We start from the raw sequence: 16,040 nt of genomic DNA on the forward strand, positions 1-16,040 counted from the left end.
ATTTCTTACAGGATCCAGAATAGAATCATAGAGGTAGGGCAGCCCGGGTGGCTCAGCTGTTTAGCGCCACCTTCAGCCCAGGGCCTGATCCTGGAGACCCAGGATCGAGTTCCACATCAGGCTCCCTGCATGGAGCCTGCTTGTGTCTCTGCCTCTCTCTCTCTCTCTCTCTCTCTCTCTCTCTCTCTCTCTCTCTGTGTGTGTGTGTGTGTGTGTGTGTGTGTGTGTGTGTGTCTCATGAATAAATAAATAAAATCCTAAAGAAAATCATAGAGGTAGGAAACATTTGTATGCTCTTGCCTTCTGGCTGTTAATTAACTTAAACTTCCAGGACAGATGACAAGGTCTAGTGCTTCCTGATGTCCTCAACATATTCTTAGCTTCATTCTACATATGGGAAAACTGAGTTTTAGAAGAGCTAAGGAACTTGCCCACAGTCACAGCCTTGTTTCATCCAGTGCAGTCTGGCCACAGAGTGCATGCTCTTGCCCTCTTTGCTGTACCTAACTGGCTCCAGAAAAAAATATTTATTAAGTTTCTTCTGGGTGGGACTGACCCATTTCCTTTCCAAGGAAATTTTTCAATTATTTGTGATCCTGTGTGCATCCCTAATTTTGAGTTCAAATCTATGGCTTCAATTCATGTATATCGCCTCTAGTTTAGCCTCTTTGGGATATCAGGTGTTCAATCAATTAGAAAGGATCTCAGAGGGGATCCTTGGGTAGCTCAGTGGTTTGGCGCCTGCCTTTGGCCCAGGGTGCAATCCTGGAGTCCTGGGATCGAGTCCCACATCAGGCTCCCGGCATGGAGCCTGCTTCTCCCTCCTCCAGTGTCTCTGCCTCTCTCTCTCTCTCTCTCTCTCTCTCTCTGTCTATCATGAATAAATAAATAAATCTTAAAAAAAAAAAAGAAAGGATCTCAGATCTGCCATCAATGCTGACCTTTCAGGCTTCCTATTACAGACATGACGTGTCATAATAGCCACCATTTATGAAGTGCCTACACCTATCTGGCAATGTCTGGCTGAGACCACACATATGGACTCATGTAAGTCCTATGACAGGCCCAAGTGATGGGAGCTGTATGTCCCCCATCCCCAGTTCACAGATAGTGCAGCCAACTCTGGAGATCTGAAATACCTGCCTGGGCAAGGGTGTTTAAAGGGTGATAGTGAGTACCTTTACATATATTTAAAAGCAGGGCCTCCATCAGGGTGAGGTATGAGGGGCAGAATTCTAAGATGACCCCCACAGTTCCCATCCCACTGGCATCAAACCCTGCTCTTGAGAATGGGTGAGACCTGCAAATATGATCGACTAGCATTCCAGTAATTAATTAAGTTACCAATCATTTAACTTTGAGTTGATCAAATGAAAGATTATCCTGGACGGGTCTGACCTAATCAGGGAAGTCTTTCAAAGGAGAGGAAGCATCTGAAGAATTTCCCGCTGGCTTCAGAAAGCAAACAGCCATGGTCTGAATTGCCTGATGAAAGCGGGGGGGGGGGGGGGGGGGGGGGGGGGGTGTTCCTAGGAAGACTCTGAGATCCCTGGGATCTAGTCCTACAACCACAGGAATACTTTCTGCCAACAACCTTAAGGAGCTTAGGGGATGACCCTGAGCTACAATGAGACACCGCCCCTGGCTAAAATCTGGAATTCAGCCTGGTGAGACCCTGAGCAGAGAACCCAGCAAAAATGTGATGGATTCCTGATCCACAGAAACTATGACATAATAAATAGGTTCTTTGCAGCCACTAAAGCCCTGGTCATTTGCAGTGCTGCAATAGAAAATGAATTTATGAGCCCAATGTGCAAACATTTTAAGGAGGTGTACTGCCTTGTACTACACGACTTGGACAGTGAGTGCCTCCCTTGGTTTCTTCAGCCCCACCCTAGCCCTGTTCAGATATTTTTAACTTTTTTTAAAATTGTCTATTCATTGCCTTTGCCCCATTTCCTTCTTGATTGTTGGTCTTTTTCATAATGATCTTAAGAGCTTTTTATAGATGACAGCAATTAGTCTTTTGTTTTACTGTATTATAGTATTTCAGGTTCAGTTGTCATTAAACTTTGTTTATGGTCTTTTTGCTATGCAGAAATTTTTTAAATGTTATGTTGTTAAAATTATCAAGCTTTTCTTTCATGATTTCTAGGTTAGTATACATTTTAAAAGGTCATCCTTACTTTAGGACTATTTTTGAAAGTTTCCCATGTGTTTTCATCTGTCTTTGTTTTTTGTTTTTTGTTTTTTGTTTTTTTTTTTTTCATCTGTCTTCGATCCATCTGGAAGTTATTTTGGAGTAAGGGATAAGATGCAAAAAAACAACGATTTTTTTTTTCAGATGGCAACCAAAATGTCTCAGCACATTTGTTGAATAATCAACCTTTTCCTCCATCTGAAATGTTGCCTTTACCATATAGCCAATTTCCATATGTATGTAGGTGTATTCCTGGGCTCTTTTCTTTTCCAGTAAAGGTTCTGTCTATTTATATGCCAGAATCACAGTTTTAATTGCTGTGCTTTATATTTTATGTTCATGACCAGTAGGGCTTGGTCTTTCTCATTGCTCTTAGAATTTTCCTGATATTCTTGCATACTATTCCCATAAGAAATTTAGAGTCAGCTTGTCACTTCTACTTCTCAAGTCCTCTTGGTTTATTGGGATCCAATTAAATTTGTGCGGACCATAGAGAAAATTTACATCCTAAAATATAAAGTCATTCTAGACAAGAATTGTATATTGTCAGTTCATCACCCACTCTGAACCTTCCCAGGTATAATCTGACACAGGCTGCTCTATGCAGAGGGCAGTGAGAGACCAAAGAAAGAAGCAGTCACTCCAGCGTGGTAGGTGGTAGGCTTAATAAACAAACAGAACTTACATTCAAGACTTGCCTTGGGTGGCAGCAAGACAATACATCTTGGTAGCCACCCAACAAATCTTAGAAGTTTATAAAGTGGCCTTAACTGGGTTCAGTCATGTATACCATGCAGGTGTTCTCCCCATCACATCACCATCTCAGAGCCATGTCCCTGGAGCAGCCTCTGGGAGCAGGGAAGACAAGCCAAACCCATATTCCAAGGACGGGGGCAAGGGTGAGAGCCCCCACCCCCACCCCAAGTGTCCTGGGTCCTGCTCTCAAGTCAATAGGCAGTCATGTCCTTACAATGACCTTTCCCAGCACATATGTCTCTCCATTTATTCATCTTCTCAGAAACATCTTGATGTCTTCTTCACTGTCATGTGGGGTTAGTCCTGGGCAGTTCATCTTCCTGTGGCCATTGAAAATGGGATCTTTTCTTCCATTATATGTTCTGGCCTGTTGCCCCCAGTCTATGTGGAGGCTATTATTTCTGTGTATTAATGTGGTTGCTGGCCACACACTAACTCTGCGTTGCTTCTAACACTTGCTCAGTTTATCCTCTGGGTTTTCCAGGTATACCAGCGTATCATCTGTAATGAATGCCCTTGGTCTTCTCATTGCCTCTTCATTCATTCATTACATTTGCTGACGGCTCCAAGGCAATGGTAAATATTAATGGGCTGATGGACATGAGTTGTTGCTCCAGATTTGGGACAGTTCCTGCTGTTTCACCATGAAACAGCATACTGGTTTTTGATTGAAGATCTGTTGAGGAACTATTCATTATTCCTGCTTTATTAAGAATTTCTTTGGTCAGGAATGGATGCAAAATTTTATCAAATGCCTTTCAAGTATCTGTGGAAGAGGTCACAGGATTTCCCCTCTAATGTATTGTGTTGGGGACTTTTGTGGAAGGTGTTCTAAGGGTGACTCACCCTAGCCTTCTCAGTTGGAAACTTTTCTGCTGTGGTGGATTTATCTTTTGACAGCTGTGGTTTCTGTGTTAATGTTACAATTAGGACTGTCTTTTTAGATAAGATCTAGTTCTTTTCAGTGCATCTCCTTAAAGCCCGTTAGCCACTCTATTCTCACTTCCTAAGCTGGTGTCACAACTTCTGGCTGCAGGCTTGGGGCAGATGCAGCATCCAGATGTTCCTCCTGGAAGATTGCCCTTTTTCAGGACACATGGGGAGCACTCCGAGATGAGTCTTCAGAGGAAAGTGGGAGCAGTGCCCATTTTCTTAACCCACTCCTCTCCCACTCTGACCTCCCCAAAGAAGCCTCAAGAATTCTCTAATCACTAGCTGGTTAGGGTGGGACCAGACATTGCCCTCTGTGCAGGGAGATGCTGCCACCCTGTGGCAATCTGATCCCCAGGCAGCGAGTCTGCCCAGGTGAGAGCTATCCTTTCCACCCAGAAGGACCCAGGTCTGTGACTGCTCCTAGCTTGGGAGAAGGAAGGTCCCTGAATGGGCGGGATGGGCCACCAGGGAAAGCAAGTGGCCCTCTGGAACCCAGCAGACCCAGATAAGGCACTGGCTGTGGAACCTGTCTTGCCCCAGCGGCCTGATGTGATCAGTCAGAGGACTCTGGCCACCCGTCCTGCCCTGTGCTGGCTCCTCCCACACCTCCCCTCTCCCACAGCTGGACCTGCTGTCCCTTCGTGGCAGACTACTGTGTCTTGCCCCATCCAGCTGTCCTCTTTGGGGGGCCACAGAGCCAGGCCTCCCCCTGAAAACTTCCGGGGTTGGCATCTTGGGCAGGGAGATAGGGTGTGGTGGGCAGGCGTTAAGTGATCACAGTCCCTGTGTGGTCAGCCAGCCACGCACTGCAGTCACTAATTTGTTCACTCACAAAACAAAACAAAACAAAACAAAACCCTCAACTAAGTCTCTGGTTGTGCTAAACAAGTGCTGGGTGCTGGGGATCAGACTAAACCATGGCTTCATCTTTGCCATCAAGGAACGTGGAAGCTCTGGTGCCACAAAACATGTGCTGGCCACATAGCCCCACTTACTGGTCAGAGCCAGACTGCTCAGCTCTGAGTCTAGGCACTACTTCCTTGCTCTGGGATCTTCGGCACATTACCCCAGCCTCTGTGACTCAGTTTCCACATCTTTGAAGTGGGGGTGGTAGTAATGGTATTTACATCTTGGCTCCTGGGAGGGAGTAAACGAATTGTCATGTGAAAGCACTGAGTGGCACCCAGCACAAAGTAAGGGCTTTACAACCACTTAAGTAAATATGAGCAAAAAGCTCCATCTGCATAAGGATCGTGCAACATTGCTGGGTTGGTCAGAAAACCAAAACTGCAAAGGTCTGTCATTTTTTTTCTTGGTAACTCCTCATTTTTCCGAAAAGGGGAAAAAGAATCAAATCCTGAAGGCATCTGGGAATGAAACCTAATCTTGGTCTTGTTTGGCTGCTCGCCTGCTGCTGTTGAAACTGAATTTCTCTTTAGTGGAAAAAAAATAACCAGACGGTATGAGTGGCAAAATAATCAAACTGGCAACTGGGCCTGGCCAGACCCTTCCTGTTAAACATTCAAATGGGTATAGAGTTTGAGAAGCCAGGAATATTGTATGGGCCAATATTCCTTGTGGCTTTCTCTGGAAATAAGGAGGCTGCTGCAAATTGAAATCTGTGCAGAATGGCCCAGAGTTGGGGTCGGGAAGAGTTTGGCAGGAAGAAGGAGGGCTTAGCTGGCTGTGTGTGAGGCATAATGTGAAATCCAGAGCAGTTACCATGTTTCTGCTTGCCAGAACTGCCCTGGCATTTACCCGGCCAAGGAGAACCCAGCAGGTGGGTGCCTGTCACACAGAGATGTCCGAACTCCAGAAACTAGGCATACCCACAAGAAGAGAGTGGAAAAAAAAAAATAAAAGAGAGAGAGAGAGAGAGAGGTGACTGTGTTGTAAGACTTTATTTCAGACTCTGCTTCTCTGGCCTGTAGCACTGGGTGAGGCTGGGGCTTCCTGGTGTGTGTGTGTGGGTGAGGGAACCTCCAAGATTCCTGGAGGTCTTTGGGCCTGTCGCTCCCAGGGCAGGCACAACAGAAGGCTCTTCCGACACAACCACCCCCTGTGTTACATGTGTCATTATTACCCTATGCAGGCCTCAGGGCAAGCCCATAGGAGTACCACTGTTCCATTTTGTTGATGTGAAAACTGAGGGGTGTTGAGGTTAAATAACTTCCTCAGGTCATATAGCTAGGACATAGTGGAGGGGGGCACATGATACAGGCTTCAAGTGGGTTTGAAACCAGGTGGAAGACTGGGAGGTGTCTGGTGGCAAGCTGCAGGTCTCTATCCTCAGCCCTGCCCTGGTCAACACTTGTATTAATAGCCTGAGTGAGAACCTTGCAGCCAAAGTAGACTCTCACACAGAGTCCTGATGTGATTCACCTTCTACCATTCCTGAGTTCAGGGATCAGTGCATTGCCATCTTCCACTGGTCACTCCTGGTCCAGGGATAAGCCTGTGACCTGATTTGGTTGAATCAGGTGAAAGGGAAGGTTGTTGGAGGAGAGGTTCCTTTCCCCTCTGTCTCTGTCTCTGTTTCTCTCCTCCGTGTCCTCTCCCTCCCCCAGCCCCCTGCCATGAACAAGGGAAACAGGTACCCACAGTTGCCACCTGCAGGCTTCCAGAAGTAAGACTGGGATGTTAACATGGAGTCCTTACCATGACAAGGAGCTGCTAAATCTCCAGCCTGCCCCATCTTGGGACTTGCTGCCACAAATGATTTTGATTTTCCTTATGGTTGAAGCCACTTTGAATCAGGTTTTTCTGTTACTTGTGGCTGTTGTTACCCAAAGCCTAAGCAGCCTAAGCAGTGATGGTCCATGTCCAGGGTCTTGTTCATGGGCTTACTTCATGAACAGGGAGGTAGCTGTTTGCCACCCTGGCCAAGCTGGGCCAGTGCATTGTCTCTGGGCTAAACCTGCCCTTTTTTAGTAGTACCTGTGGGTGTCTGGGCCACCATCCCTGGAAATACGACCTTACGTGGCCTCAACAGAGTTGCCCTCAGCCTGTTTGGGGTGGTGGTCTAGGCCCGACATGCGACTTCTCTGTGTTGAAATGTTGCAGAACAGAACACGTTTTGAGACAGCAGTTGGGACTGTTGAACACTCCCATTCCTGGATGTCTAGTTTTGTGAGGTTGACTGAACCATAGTTATTTTCTTGTTTGTGTTGGAGGAGATCAGTTTTGTATTTCTTCAGAACATATGTGAATTTTCCTACAAAGGAATATGGAAATAGAGCTTGACCTCTTACTGGTCAGCACTGAGCTGGGCTGAGTAGACTGGGAGTGGCTTTGATGAGTGCTATATCCTGGAGGTGACAGATTTTCCCCCACACCCCCATTTGTAGAGAGGGGTGGCTGCCAGTGGGCAGAGGGAGGCAGGATGGTGGTGTTGGCTCTGGTTGGCTGAGCAGTGACCACAGAAGAGAGACATGGACCATCCAAACACCACCATGCCTGTTGCTGCCTCAGATGTCATGGAGGATGACAGAGCCCAACTCTGTTGAGGCCACGTAAGGTCGTCTTCTTGTTCTTCCCCTTCCTCCTCCATAATTTTGAAAGCGATTCTCTAGCCTTAATTAGCAAGAGTGAGACCAAAGTAATTAAGCTCAAGAAGAGTAATGATGGAGACCTCATTTGACTTCTGTAACTAGCTCACCCTTCCTGATCTTCAGGGAGGCACAGCAAGATAACACAGAGAGCTGGGCCTCAAGCCAGGCAGGCATTGGTTCAAATCCCAGCTATATTAATTTTGCATTTATGACATTAGGTATGTCTGGGGCCAGTATCCCCATGCGTAAAATGTGATAATAGCGTCTCCCTTGCAAAGGTTCAGTGAGGAGTGAATGAGCTAGAGGTGGACAGCAGTGATCATGATGGTGGTCATGTGAGTGATGTTTGGTTTTGACACCAATTCTCCACCACCAACTGAGTGTCCCACAATTCAATTTAAGTCTGCCACTGTCTACCTGGAGTCAGTGTCAGATCCCACAGTTAAGGGGCTCAGTCCTACAAGACTGTCCTACTCCAGGTACCAGTCAAAAGTCCTGTGCTACTTACACTTCTGACCAACTGGCTATAAGTGAAAGGTTCTCATGACTTCTCAGGTTGGATCATTTGCTAGAACAGCTGACAGAGCTTAGGAAAATAGTTGCATGCATAGGTTTGTTATGAAGGATACAAAGGAACGTCCTGGTGAACAGGTATATCAGGTAAGGTCCAGAAGGGTCCCAAGCACAGAAGGTTATCTGCCTCTGGAGCTGGGATGCACCACCCTCCTGACACATGGATGTGTTGACCAGCCCAGAAGTGCTCCAAATCTCATTGTTCTTGTTTTTATAATCCAATCTCCAGCTCTCCTACCCTTCCTGGAGGGAAGTTCCTATCCTCTCTCCACTTCCCTTTCTGGTGACCAGCCCCCATTCTGAAGTTATCTGGGGCTCCCCTGAGTCATCTCATCAGCATAAACACAGATGTGGTCAAAGAGGCTCATTATGAATCACTGGAAAATGCAAAGGTTTTAGGAGCTCTGCACCAAGATCGGGGACAGAGACCAAATATATCTCTGATTATACCACATCATCATCATCTCTGAGGGAGAGACACTGTCATTGCTTTATCAGATTAATAAGACCGCTGCATTTGCCGCAAGCCTGTGGCTGCTCTGCATCATCACCACCGTGGGGGAGGGAAGTGCCCCAGCTCCGGCCAGAGCTAAACTGTGTGCTGGAGCAGAATCACAGAAGGTTCCTGAGGACTTAGGAAACAGACCTTTTCTTTCTGTGGGGTTCATCACCAGCTTGGTGCCATTTGGCTTCCTGCTTCCCCCTCCCTGACTCTCACTCTCCTCCACCCTGCCTGTATCCACTCTGTCCCCATGGTCTGGACAGTTGGCCCAACCAGAGTATGTTACCTGGAGCTGATTCCTAGATTCACAGGCTGGCACCTACCTCTCCAGTGGTGTTCCCAGGCTTCCTACATCAAACTATTTGCAGGCCATTCTGCAAAGGTGGGACCTGGGTCTCCATTCTGGGTCTTCCACACACAAGGCTCTTTCAGACACTGACCTTTGCACTGAGAGTTAGCACCTGTGTGACTCATCATCCCCACTGGTAGAGTGCAGGGGTCCCTGAGCCCTCCCTCCCCTGTGACCCTGACACCACCTGGGGATTTAAGATGACTCAAACCCTGGGCCCCACCACCCAGGTGGATCTGGAAACCTTCCTAGGATTTGGGCAAATCCCAGGCAGCAGACTCCTATTTCACATGCCTTGATTTGTCCCTCACCAAACCTGAACTCAAAGCTCAGCCTATTCCCCCGAAGCCAGCAAGTATTTCACAAGGGTGGCAACTTCACTGGAGCATAGAGGGGGTCATGGAGGCCACACCCACACCCTCAGCCTCCTACTGCTCCCTGCTTCACTCTCTCCTCCTCTCCCCTCTCTCCTCCCCCTCCCACAGCAACAAATGGATTTTTCCTCTTGTCCCAAGCAAAGCGAGTCCTCCCACACCCAGACCTCTGGAGATCTCAGCTTCTGTCATTAGCACTCATCAAGGTACTGTATCAAACCAAATTTCCTTCCTGTGAGAAGGGCACACCTCCTCCCTGTAAGTGCACCCACCCTATAAGTGATGGGCACTCCCAGCTGCCCCCAACCTCACCCCCTCTCTCATCCACCTCCTAGCACATCCCAACCTTTCCCCCCCACATCCCCCTTGGACCTATCCCTTTCTGTCTTTTCCCTACAGCAAGACCCTCCCTCTCCCCAAGAGGACTCTCCCACTTCTGTTTGTAGGCCTCTCCGTGCTGGACGTCTTTGCTTTTAATGCACATGGCAGATGACCTCCTCGTGTAGGTCAGGCCTGGGGTGGGTCCGTGTTTCTATCTTAATTCCTGACTTGCAGGCTACAACTCCTTCCTTCTGAAGAAAGCTCCTGGAAGCAGGTGAGTGGGATATATTATGATGATTCTGTGACACTCTAGTATGTCACGTATGTCATCCATATGTGTGTTTGTAGGGGGTGGGAGGCAGAGCTCCTCAGAATTGACCCCACATCATGCTTGAGAATTCTCACTTGAGGCATCCAGTGTAAAATGAGCCTGTAGGGGGAAGGCCCTCCTCCCTCTCTGACTTTGATTCAGGCTGAGCTGCAGGGCGGAAGAGCTGTCCACTCAGGAGCTGTCTAGACGGTCATTAAAGCATTTTTACTTCCAAAGAAGGGAGGAGTCTCTGCTGTAGCATTTGCTGCTTAAAGAAAAAGTGGAGTCCTATGTGGATTTCCCCCGGTTGACAGATGGTCAGCACAGGGATGCCCAGTGGCCTCAGGCCAGAGTTTGGGGCAGCGCAATAGAGGAAGTAGTGGGTACTGGTGGAAATCCATGCTGGCCTGAGGCATGTGAGCCAACAGCTCTGGGGTGCAGAGCAAGCTGGCTGGGGAGCAGGGCAGAAGCTCCGTCACTGGCCAGACGCCAGCAGCCGGCCAACCAGCACGCACAGCCACTGAGGATTGCCCCCAGTGTGGGGCCCCAGGGGCCAGGCCACCTAGAGCTGGGCCTGGGGGAGGCAGGCCCCGTGCCGCACCCGTCACAGGCTGGGTGTCCTCCTAGGTGCACGACCGCCTAGATCGCTACTGCTGTGGTTTCGAGCCTGAGCCGTCAGACCCCTGCGTGGAAGAGAGGCTCCGAGAGAAATGCCGGAACCCGGGTGAGCTGCGGCTGGTCCACATCCTGGTAGGTTCCCCCTGTCACCCAGACTCGGGTCTTCCTGTCTCCTTTGGAAGATGCTGCTTCTGGGTGGCAGAGATCACATGACACTGGGGGTTCCCAACTCTGTTCTTATTAGCAGTGGGAACCTCTGTCTGAATAATGTTTCTAGGAAGCCCCAAGTGGGGCTTTGCAAATGTGATTGAGGCGGGACAACTCCACTGTCCCCTTGAGAGACTACAGGGAACCCCTAGGGCTCCTGGAAGCAGGTGTGTGAGCTGTGGGTCTTGGCATCAGCCCCCACCCTGCCAGCAGGTGTGGGAACTGGGGCCTGGGACGGGGAAGGGAGTTTCCAAGGCCCCAGGGCTGGTCAGTGGCAGTGACAGGGCCCTATCCTGGGACCTGATGGCTTACAGGCTGGTGCAGATCTGAGGAACGCTCTGCTGCCTCCCGTTAAAAGAATAGCCCGAGTGGGCTCTGAATAAATATATTCAGGAATGTTCTATGAACTGCTGCAGGTACTGTAGACTTGTGCATCCCACAACGTGAAGACAAGCGGGGTGGGAAGCGATGTGCCGAGGCCATCAGAGACAGGGACTGGCAGGCAGAGTAGCTGTGTCTCCTGCCCAAGGAGGGCTACTCTGTCCTCTCCTCCTGGTGAGTCCAGTGTCCCCGATGCCTTGCCCTGGCCCATCGCTTGTGGAGCGGGTAGCTGTCATCATGGTGCCCCGGGCTGAGCTTCAGGCAGGCGACACCAGCCCAGAGGCCTGGGCTGCCTCGTGAAGCGGCTCCTGTCCTCAGAGCCCGCTCTCCTCTTCCCTGGTAAAGGCAGTTCCCCTGCGGGGAGAGGATGCACTTACGGCTATCATCTACCCCGGGGGCAGCCACGTCACAGACCCCTTGGGACAGCAGTTCTCTGAGGAAGGAGTCATTGGGCTTCAAGAGATAGATGATCCCCGAAGTGTACAGAGGGGCAAGGGGCGAGGGGGCGAAGAGACAGAGAGAGGGAAAGCTAGGGTCCTGGAGGCAGAAGTTCCCAGGTTAAGCCTCCCAAGTGATGGAGAGACTTATGGGAAGATGTCATGGAATCATGTACAGGAATGGGGTGCACGGGGTGGGCGTAGGGAGCAGAAGACATGGCCTCTCATTCCCAGCCACACCGTATTTTTAGAAAGGCTAAGGTATTCTCTTTTGCTGGTTCTAGTGTTCAAAGGGTTTAGGAGTCACAAAACTCTCCCGTGGGGATAGAGTGTGCCTGAGGCTAGAAGGCATCGTGCATTCTTGGTGACACTGGGCAATGTGTGGGTGCACAGGCGCCAGCGGCACAGAACAGTGAGCGTGCAAGTGAGCGTGCGTGTACGTCCTGAGGCCATGACCTGCTGGGTAGGTTCCCTCTGCGCCTGCCGGTTCTCCCCTGTGCTCATCACCCCGTCAGCCCCCAGAACAGGAATGAGCCCTCTGCTCTGCGGTTTCATAGGACATGGCTTGGCAGTACTGGTCCAGGTCGGAACCAACCAGCTACTTAATAGCTGTGTGACTGTGTGCAAATTACTTGAGTTCTTTATGCCCCTGATTCTGTAAAAGGAAGCTGATCCTAATGGCTCCCTTCCGAGGTTGCTGGAAGGATTCACGGAGATGATGCCTGGAAGCACTGAGCACAGCACTGCCATAAAGATTACGGCTCACATGGGGAACATCTGGGCAGGTAGCGGGGTGGATTGTGGGACTGTCAGCTCTGGGCCTCCCAAGCCACTAACCCACCTCTGTCCCTGTCCATCTTCTTCCCTGAGGTCCGGAGCAGTGATCCATCCCACCTGGTCTACATCGATAATGCCGGCAACCTTCAGCATCCTGAGGACAAGCTGAACTTCCGGCTGCTGGAGGGCCTCAATGGGTGAGGGTCAGTGGGGTTGGATGAGGGTTCGGAGACTGAGGCCTGATGGCTCTGCCATAGACCATGGAGCCTTTAATCATGGCTTCTGAGCAGTCCACAGTCTCTTAGACAAAAGCTGCTGGATCTGAGCCTCAGAAGGGGGTGGGGAGCCCTGGGAAATTTCGCTGAGGGGACACAGCCAGCAGGCGCCCGCAGTATCCAGAGGGCCTCCTGGCACTGCAGAGCGCAGGCAGCCGGCTGGGGTCTGGGAAAGCTAGCCCTTCCCCTGGCCCTGAGGAGGAGCCGGCCTGGGGAGCCTACCTTCCCTGCTCACTCATGGCAGGCAGCTCAGCCTTCTTAGGGCTCCTCCTAAGCAGAGTTGAGTCCTCCAGCTTCTCTGTGGGCCGGGACCCAGCCAAAAGCTCTAGTCCCTGCCTGCTTTCCCAGCAGAGTAGGTGGAAGGGCGCGCCCCGAGCACTCTGCAGGACGACTTTGCCAGGGTTTGCCAGCTGTGCAATTTCTGGCCATCTGGCTTCACCTGTCCTGGAAATTTTCTGAGATCACTTTTGCTTTTCCTTTCTGTTATGGGGCTCGGGGGCCCTTCCTCCAGGTTTCCTGAGTCTGTCGTGCAGGTTCTTGCATCAGGGTGTCTACACAACATGCTGCTCAAGTCCCTGCGGATGGACCCCGTGTTCTGGGAAAGTCAAGGCGGGAGGCAGGGACTGAAGCAGGCTCTGCAGACCCTGGAGCGGCGAGGACAGGTGCTGCTGGAGCACATTCGGAAGCACAACCTGACACTGTTCAAGGATGAGGCCTCGTGAACTCCACTGCCCAGGCAAGGCTCTCGCCCTGCTGGCGGGGTGCCTCCCAACACAACCTGACTGGATGAGCATTCATCCTGGTGGCCACATTCTCTGGGTTCCTCCAACCTGAAGACAAGCGGGGAAATCCAGAAGAAACCAGAGGATACCATGGATGTCCCAGGTGTCCCACCTGCATGGGATGGCGAAGGTGGTTGTGGATATTGGGTTTTCAACCTTACCACCATCTTTTCTGCCTTTTCAGCTCTGGCTATTCATTCCCTTGCACCAATAAATATATTCAAGGATGTTCTATGAACTGCTCCAGATACTGTGAACTTGTGCATCCCACATGCATATGTAGAGTAGATGTGTTGTGTGTGCATATGTAGAGTATATGTGTGAAGTTTCCCTCTGAAGATACCAAGCCAGAATCTTGTCAGGAGGCAAGGCCCCAAGCTTCCAGCAAGCACTTCTGTGTCTTGATGTGAACAGGTCTGCTCCGCACAGAACGGTGGATGCATAAACAGTGTGTGGCCCCGCCCAGCCTGTCCAGTGCTTGTCAACCAGCCATGGCACAGGAGGACAGGCCATGCACTCTGCTCAGCCCACTCAGCACCGTCTCCAGCGCTGCCCTCGGCACTGGCCTCTTCCTCCCTCTGGGGCTGTAGGGGGTGGAGGGAGGCTCAAACCCAGCTCTTCCCAAGTCCTCAGGACTCCAGGATTGAGCCCACTCTCCTGGGCTGCCTCTCAGCCCAGAGCGGCTCCGGCTCGGGGGCACAGGCCTCTCACTGCACTACTCCTCAGCAGGTATCCCTGCGCTCCCTACCTTCTGCCTCAGAAGGTCTTTCTAAATATATGTACCCTGAAGATTTTTTTCTCTTTGATTTTCAGAGGACTGGACTTGAACGAAGGAGCTCTGGGTTCAGATCTGGCCTTGGCCACTTTATGGTTAGCAAATGACAAATGTTTATTGAGCACCCACCATAATAACAAGTAACATTTACTGAGTGACGACTGTGTGCCAGGCACTGTGACAGTGGTTTACATGGATCACAGCATTTCCCCTCACCACAACCTGATGGGTAGGTGGGATTGTTAGCATCTCCACTGTAGAGATGAGGCACGGAGGGGTTAAGTTGTTCAAAGGTACCCAGCTCGTAGGTGGAAGGGCCCAAATTCAAACCCAGGCAACAGTTGTGCTAGCATGTTTTGAGCCCAGGCCCATGACGAAAAGGTGCACCCACTGCCCTCCCCAGTCATCACTCCAATAGCTTTTCCTCCCCTAGACCCTATGGATTCAGAGCTGATGACCAGGCAGGGCCGATTCCCTGGAACAGAGCAGCACACTTGGGCCCTGGCAAGCAGTCACAGGCACCTGGCTCTCTGCCCATTGCTCTTGGCCTGTTAAGTCTGCTCAGTCTCTCAACTGTGTCTTTCCTGTGAACTCGAAACTTTCTCCACTTTCTATCCTTTTCAAAGAACACCCTCAGCCACATTCTGTCCTGCTTGCCCTCTCCTCCCCCAGCCATTGCCCCTGGAATGAGAAGGATGTGCCGAGTGAAGCTGACAGCTGGGGGAGATGGATTAGGACCCTCCCATCAACCTTAAGAAGCTTCGAAGGCAAGAGCCATGAGGGGTCTGCAGTGCAGGGGTCTGCTCACCTGCGTGCCACAGGGTCTGGTAAGGCCATCAAAATCACCAGCCACCATGCTGCCTGACTGACCTCACCCCAGGCCCGACCCTGTTTCTTTGTACTTCATCCCAAAAGAGCTGTTCCAAGGAAAATGATGGTGTTTCCAAAGGGGAGCGGCTAATGTTAGGAACGGAGGTTCACAGTTCTCTAGATGCAATCCCAGCAAGCTCCAAGCTCTGAAAATCAAAAGCCTCAGCAGGATCTGAGGTTACACCCAATAACTGAACACACTGATATTCCTGCAGTGAGATGTATGAATATTCACACTGAGTGGGACATAGGTTTTGGTACTGAATATCAGTGTGTTCAGTTATTGGGTATAACCTCAGATCCTGCTGAGAGTGTTGCACAATTCATGGTATAACTACCATATTACATTTCTATATCTGAAAAATTCAGAATTCAGAATGACCTCTGGCCTCCAGGGTTTGGTTATGGGAGTCTAGGCCTGTGAGAACTAATTTATTACAAACCAGGCATGGTGCTAAGGGCTTTATACAAGTGATTTCATGAATGCCTTAAGACAGTCCCAGCTACGTGATCCTCTGCAGATAAAGCAGCTCAGCTGGTGAAGGGGTGTGTTGCCCGAGCCCACACAGGTGGAGGCGCCAGAGTCTGCCCCTGAACCTGGGGAGCACCACCTGGCATGAAGTGAATACAGACAAAGGCCCAAACTGTGCCAAGAGCTTTACTGTGTTCCTCATTGCAGACCTTCGAAATAACTCCAGGAGGTGGCATTACTGCTCCCATTTGACAAAACAGGAAACTGAGGCTCAGGGAGGTTGACCCAAGGTCACTGGTCACAACCGATGAGGCTGGGATTTGAACCCAGGCCCATTTAATTCCAGAGCCCCTGCCCCCACCACTGTAACATCCTTCCTTTCTTCCCTTCATTCATTCACTCGTTCGGTAAATTTTACTGAGCAGATTTTCCACACAGAATAGAGAATCTGGAAGGAATCAGTGTGTGTGGCGCACTGTGTGGCCACATGTATCAGGCATTTGGAGATAGGTCGTTTTACCTATACCGTCTGGCCACCAGAGCGTGTGTCCGGGCATCCTGTTGGTGAGCAAGGTCC

The 16,040-nt window shown here is 50.3% G+C and overlaps 1 protein-coding gene and 1 long non-coding RNA gene across 5 annotated transcripts in view; both read left to right on the top strand.

Annotated features, from left to right (window-relative positions):
- The window catches only part of GASK1A (golgi associated kinase 1A), an 81,993-nt gene extending 68,409 nt beyond the window's left edge, over positions 1 to 13,584 (top strand). For all 4 annotated transcript variants that reach the window (XM_049099629.1, XM_035704743.2, XM_025461113.3 and 1 more), the window contains 3 exons: positions 10,497 to 10,619; positions 12,383 to 12,486; positions 13,076 to 13,584. In XM_049099629.1, the coding sequence (XP_048955586.1) occupies positions 10,497 to 10,619; positions 12,383 to 12,486; positions 13,076 to 13,286 (438 nt within the window). In that variant the 3' untranslated portion in view covers positions 13,287 to 13,584. The remainder of the gene's footprint in view (positions 1 to 10,496; positions 10,620 to 12,382; positions 12,487 to 13,075) is intronic.
- Positions 1,014 to 9,836, top strand: LOC125753390 (uncharacterized). Its single transcript, XR_007405090.1, has 3 exons — positions 1,014 to 1,047; positions 9,350 to 9,444; positions 9,817 to 9,836. It is a non-coding gene; the product is annotated as an uncharacterized LOC125753390 (long non-coding RNA).
- Positions 13,585 to 16,040: the final 2,456 nt, after the last annotated feature.

The sequence above is a fragment of the Canis lupus genome, chromosome 23, assembly GCF_003254725.2.
Source record: "Canis lupus dingo isolate Sandy chromosome 23, ASM325472v2, whole genome shotgun sequence".
In the NCBI taxonomy this organism is placed as follows: Eukaryota; Metazoa; Chordata; class Mammalia; order Carnivora; family Canidae; genus Canis; species Canis lupus.